We start from the raw sequence: 6,059 nt of genomic DNA on the forward strand, positions 1-6,059 counted from the left end.
GTTCTTGTGCATATGCCCTCTCTTCCTATCAGCTGGTAGCTTCACTCTCCACTCTAGTCCTCTGTGGCCATGCCACTGACTCTGGGCCCAAGAGTCCCCAGGTCTCCCCACACTTCTGGCCAACCAGGTCTCCAGCCAGGTCCACAGAAGCCCACCAAACATTGTAGGGCTTAGCTTGCCTTTTCATTGCTGCTTTTACCCCACTTCCCCCTATCGGTGATGAGTGTGGTCTCCAATCACAGCATGTATTTCTGTTGAGTCTTAGTCTTGGAAGGGGGACAAACAATGTTTTTAAAAAGTGTTTTCTCCATTAAAACAATAAAATTTCAATGGCATTATGGCAAATAAAAGAAAAAAAAAACTAAGACAATTATGACTTTGGCAACTTTTCCTCACAAGACATTTGATGTGTTAACAAGTATAAACTGTTTACTTTTTGTTTTATTTTTAATTTTCCTATATTTTTACTAAGGAACCCTGGTGGCAGGCACAATGGCTGAATTCTCAGAAACTAACTAAAGTTTGGCAGTTCAAACCCAACCAGAAGTTCCACAGTAGGAAAGACTTGAAGCAATCTAGCGCCATTAAGTTTTCAGCATGGAAAATCCTGTGGGGTGCAGTTCTACTCTGTCATACATGGTCTCTATGAGTAATAAGAGATGTGATGACAGATAGCAACAACACTCTACTAAGATGCATTTTTGCATAAAGATAGTACAATAGAATATAATAACAGTTTTCTACTCCTTGGTTTCTTATCTACTCACTTCTTAGAGCAGTGTAAACTCCTAGTTACATGGCATTTCTCTGAAGTTTTATAAAAGAAAACTGTTGTAAATTACTTAATCATACTTACCTGGAGATGTTGAGCCCTTTAAATATCCTATAACATTTGTGATGGTTTTGAATTTTGTGACTGTCTGAACTTGCATGTTGACAATTCTTGTTTCTGAAAGAAATTTTTAACAGATGACTGTTCATTTTTACTATTTTTTCCTTAATACATTACAATTTATTTATCTGTCTTCAACAATGAAAGAATATTGACACATAGTATTTATAGCCTTCACATCGAGTTATACTTTTTTGGCAAAATACATATGAAATACTTTGTGCGTTCCTTATTTTAGATGCTATTTTATAATAGTGACTAAGATGCAGTTGTTAACCTCATAGAATTGCACAGGCATAAACAATTCTAAGTCTCACATTCAGAGCTCAACCTGGGAGCACACAGAAGAGGACCACATAGAGATGAGGGCCACTTACATTAAAATAATGGAGAAAAATCAACTAAAAATCATTTCAAAGAATGTTGAGTACTTTCCTATATTCTGAAAAAGAACATACATGATATAATTTAACCTTTTCTGTAAGACCCATTATTACATTGTTTTTAAGTCTCATCAAGTCGGTTCTGACCCATAGCGACCCTGTATAGGGTTTCTGAGGTGAGCTTCAACCACCGACCTTGCTTTTCAAAAGGTTTTGCAGTCTGGCACATTAACCCACAGCGCCACACCTCTGAAATAGTACACAAATTAAAATGATAAGAACTCTTAAAACAATACACATTTTCATATCCTTTATTACCAGTTTGTAGATCCCTTCAACTCTATTTCAAATGTCCATTTGCTGCTTTGCTTCTTTGAGTTCTTATGTTCATATTTGATATTCAAATTCAAATCTTTGGAAAAAAACAAGCTAAAGATACCAATCAAGAGGGACTGCAGTCACAGTCCTGGAAAAACCTTTGGAAGTCTTTTGAGGTAGTAAGTATTAAACCTATAGTTGGTGGATCCAGGGAAGTCGGAGGGTCCTTGAGAAATGTCTAGGGCAACTAAGGGAGTAGTGCAGTGTAGGTGTGGCAGGTAGAAAGAACCTAATATGAAACTGTTGTTGTTGCTAAATGCTGTTGAGTGGTTCTGACTCGTAGCTACCTTGTATAGGGTTCCAAGGAGTGACCTGTGGTTTTGAACCACTGACCTTGCAATTAATAGTATAGTGCTTATCTTACAGTGCCATACCAGTACTCCTTAAATAGTTACACTATAAAGTCAGACTTTCAAATGTCTCTTCTTACTGCTATCCTTATCCTATCAACTCTATAACTCTGATCCTGCCCCTTCAGATTTCTTTTTGTTCTCAAAATTCAAAGAACGCTTTAAAGAAATATGGTTTGGATCCTTAAAGGAGGTGTAAATAGCTATTTTGATATTTTGTAAACAGAGCTGAGCAGAATGCTTTGGGAAGGGTTAGACGGACGGATGAAAATAACAACTTTAGAAGTAGATAGACCTAGCTGCAGGATATGTTGAGAAATAATAGCTTCATATTTTTATGTTTTTATTTAATAAAGGTTCCTAAGATTTTGTAGCAATACTTTTTGGCTTATATGGTACTGTAGGATAAGCACTAGACTATAAGGTCTGTTTGAACCATAAGGTGAGTGATTCAAACCCATCAGCCACTCCTTCGAAACCCTATGCAAGGTCGTTTTGAGTTGGAACCAATTCGACAGCGCTTAACAACACCAGCATAAGCAACTTTAATAGGAAACAAAACACTGTTCCTCAGACTCCTAAAATTTGGACTATCTGATGGATATAGTAATCACATTCTTGTTTTAATATTCCTAATTAAAAATCGAGAGTCAATTTTCCATGCTTATACTACCAGCTGCTCCGCAGGAGAAAGATAAGGCTTTCTACTCCTGTAAAGATTTACACCCTCGGAAACCCCTGTACAGGGTCGCTATGGGTCGGAATCGACTCGACGGCACTTAACAACAACAACAACAATATTTATTCAAGTTTTTGTGCACATTCTTTGTGCATATTCTTTTGAGGATTGTAGTGAATTATTTAATGTCTTTTCTAGCTTTAATCTTTTTAATTTATACCAAATAACTCTTTTCCTAATGTGTCTGGCTAAGAGAAAATGGTAGAAGATACAGATAGGATGGCAGGATTCATCTTGGATATTCACAAAATTAATTTAAATTGTAATAAGTTGAAATAGAGCATGGTTAGATAATGAGTCAAGCTAGGTTTACAAACTCCTGGAGCTTGAGTCAAGTGCCTTCAGGCTGAGGCTTAGGTAGAGTGATATGTCCTATGGGTCTTTATGAGCAGTCCTAAAAGAGCTTTGTAGCATTGCCAGGGCAGATAGCGGACTGCCTGTGAGCACAGAGACTGTCCTGACTAGAACACTGAGCCCTGAGCATTTTCTGATTCTGAATTATATCCTGTTAATTTTCCTAATAAGTCCCATCACTGAAAGCATAGTGTCTGAGTTCTTGCAGCCATTGCAATTCAACACTGAACACAGCTGACAGCTGTGGGAGGGATGGTTTGCTTTCTTGTTTACAAGGAGTTAATGTCTTATTTTCCCTTTGTTTTGTTTTGCAGAGGTCATTTGTTTTATGAATATTATGCCTTCACACATGGGGTTGCCATGAGTTGGAACCTACAAAACTAATTTGAGTCCTTAGATTATGAGTCCTTGGGTGGTACAGTTAACAAGCTCAGCCACTAACCAAAAGGCTGGAGGTTCAGACTCACCCAGGGGTGTCCCAGAGGAAAGATCTGGTGATTTACTTTCAAAGTGTAAGCCAGTTAAAACCTTTGTTGTTGTTGTTAAGTGCTGTCCAGTCAGTTCTGACTCATAGTAACCCTGAATAGGGTTTCTTAGAAGGCACAATTCTACTCAGGCACACATAGAATCACTATGAGTCAGAATGACTCAGGACAATTGTTTGGCATTTTGGTTTAATTACAAATACATATATTACAGATAACTTTCAGTCTGTGGTTTACCAGTTTGATATACTTATTATGTTTTAAAGATATTAACATGGCAATATATATTGATATTTTGCCTTGAGTGTTTGAAAGAAATTTTTTGTTTGTTGTGTTTTGCTTAGAATACACTTTCATATTCTGATGTCATGAAAACCTACCGCAAGAATTATAAATTAAGTTTCTGAAATTATTTTCTTAATCCAACCTGAATGTACTATGTATTTGTTTTTATTTTTCTTCTGCCTGATGGGTATAAAATTGTTTTCATATAATTTAGCAATTTTCTTTTCCTTCCCACCACTAAATATTAACAAAACTGCTGTCACATAATCAGTTCTAATTCGTATATATTGATTTCTTTTTAGCCTTGCTATTGAATCTATTTTAACCAGTGATACACTCTTTAGATTTACAATTCCTGAAATAGTGGCTTAACAAATTGGCTACTGAACAAAAGGTTGAAGGGACGGGTGTACTCAGCGGCATCTTGGAAAAGCTTGGAGATATACTTCCAAAAATGGAACCAATGAAATCACTATGGTGCATTGTTCAACTCATGGGGGTCACCATGAGTTGGAAGCAACTCATTGGCAACTAGTTTTACCAAATTATGTTCTCTCTCTTCATCTCTATGTATTTATTCAATTTATGGTACTGTGGTAGCTTGTGTGTTGCTATAATACTGTAAGTTATGTGTCACCAGAATTATAAACAACAGCAGTGACACCCATGGTGTACAGGTTTCAGTAGAACTTAAGAAAGACTAGGAAGAAAGAGGATGGATTACTTTTGAAAGGTTAGCCATTGAAAACCTTATGAATAGCAGGGGAAGACTGTCTGATACTGTGCCAGAAGAAGAGACCGTCAGGTTGGAAGGCACTCAAAGTACAAGTTTGGAAGAATTATCTCTGCAAAGGAGTGTTGACCTTAATGATGTGGATGGAGTACAACTTTCTCCCATTTATTTGATGATCAGAAATTACTTAAAGAATACCATTAATATTGCATGCAAGTAAATTTTTGCTAACGTAATTAAAAAAAAGGTTGCAACAGTACATCAACAGGGAGCTGCCAGAAATACAAGCCAAATTCTGAAGACGAGTGGAACTAGGGATATCATTGCTATTGTCATATGGATCTTGGATGAAAACAGACAACCAGAAAGATGTTTACTTGCATTTTATTGGATCATAACAATTTGTGGAAAATATTATGAAGCACCTTTAGTTGTGGTCAAGAGGAACCTGTACATAACCAAGAGATAGTTGTTTGAGCAGAATGACAGGATATTAAAGGTTTAAAATAAAGAAAGGTGTGTCATAGGGCTGTGTCATTTTACCATATTTATTCAATATGTATGCTAAGCAAATAATCCAAGATATTGGATTATATGAAGAAGAATGTTGCATCATGATTGGAAAAAAACTTATTAACAAACTGTGATATAGACATGATACGACCTTGCTTGCTGGAAGAGATGAGAACTTGAAATATTTACTGATGAAGATCAAAGATGACAGCCTTCAATATGTATCGAACCTCAAAATAAATGAAAATCTTCACATCTGAAGCAATCAAGATGATAAATGGAGACAAGATTGATGCTATCAAAGACTTCATTTTCCCTGGATCTACAATCTATGCTCATGGATGCACTGCAAAGTCATTTGATTTGAACTGGAAGGTCAGCAATCCAAGCTCACCAGTCCCTCCTCAGAAACCCTAGAAAGGGTCACAATGGGTTGGAACCAACTCAATGGCACTTAACAACAACAACAATTGCCTTTTTTAAAAGTGCAAAGTCACTTTAAGGACTTTAAGGTGTGCCTCAGTGAGGCCATAGTATTTCCAGTCACCTCAAATGCATGCAAAAGCTAGACAATGAATAAGGAAGACTGGAGAAGAATCAATGCATATGAATTATGGTATTGGCAAAGAATGTTTAAAATACCATGGCATGCAAGAAGAACAAATATATATGTCTTGGAAGTAGTACAATCAGAATGCTCCTTAGAAGAGTGAATGGCGACACTGTCTCTCTCACTTTGGACATGTTCTTAGGAAGGCACAGTACCTAGAGGAGGACATCATGCATGGTAAAGTGGAGAGTCAGTGAAAAAGAGGAAGAACCTCAGCGAGACGGGGTGATACAGTGGAAACAACAATGGACTCAAACATAATAATTACAAGGATGGCACAAGTCAGCCAGTTTTGTTCCTTTAGGCATAGGGTCACTGTGAGCTTGAATGGACTTGA

At 36.9% G+C, this 6,059-nt stretch overlaps 1 protein-coding gene across 1 annotated transcript in view; it reads right to left on the bottom strand.

Moving 5' to 3' along the window:
- The window catches only part of NAALADL2 (N-acetylated alpha-linked acidic dipeptidase-like 2), a 1,210,105-nt gene that overhangs the window by 592,990 nt on the left and 611,056 nt on the right, over positions 1 to 6,059 (bottom strand). Inside the window, exon 7 of the mRNA XM_006867720.1 lies at positions 857 to 949. Coding sequence (XP_006867782.1) covers positions 857 to 949 — 93 coding nt within the window. The remainder of the gene's footprint in view (positions 1 to 856; positions 950 to 6,059) is intronic.

The sequence above is a fragment of the Chrysochloris asiatica genome, unplaced genomic scaffold, assembly GCF_000296735.1.
Source record: "Chrysochloris asiatica unplaced genomic scaffold, ChrAsi1.0 scaffold00108, whole genome shotgun sequence".
Taxonomy (NCBI): domain Eukaryota; kingdom Metazoa; phylum Chordata; class Mammalia; order Afrosoricida; family Chrysochloridae; genus Chrysochloris; species Chrysochloris asiatica.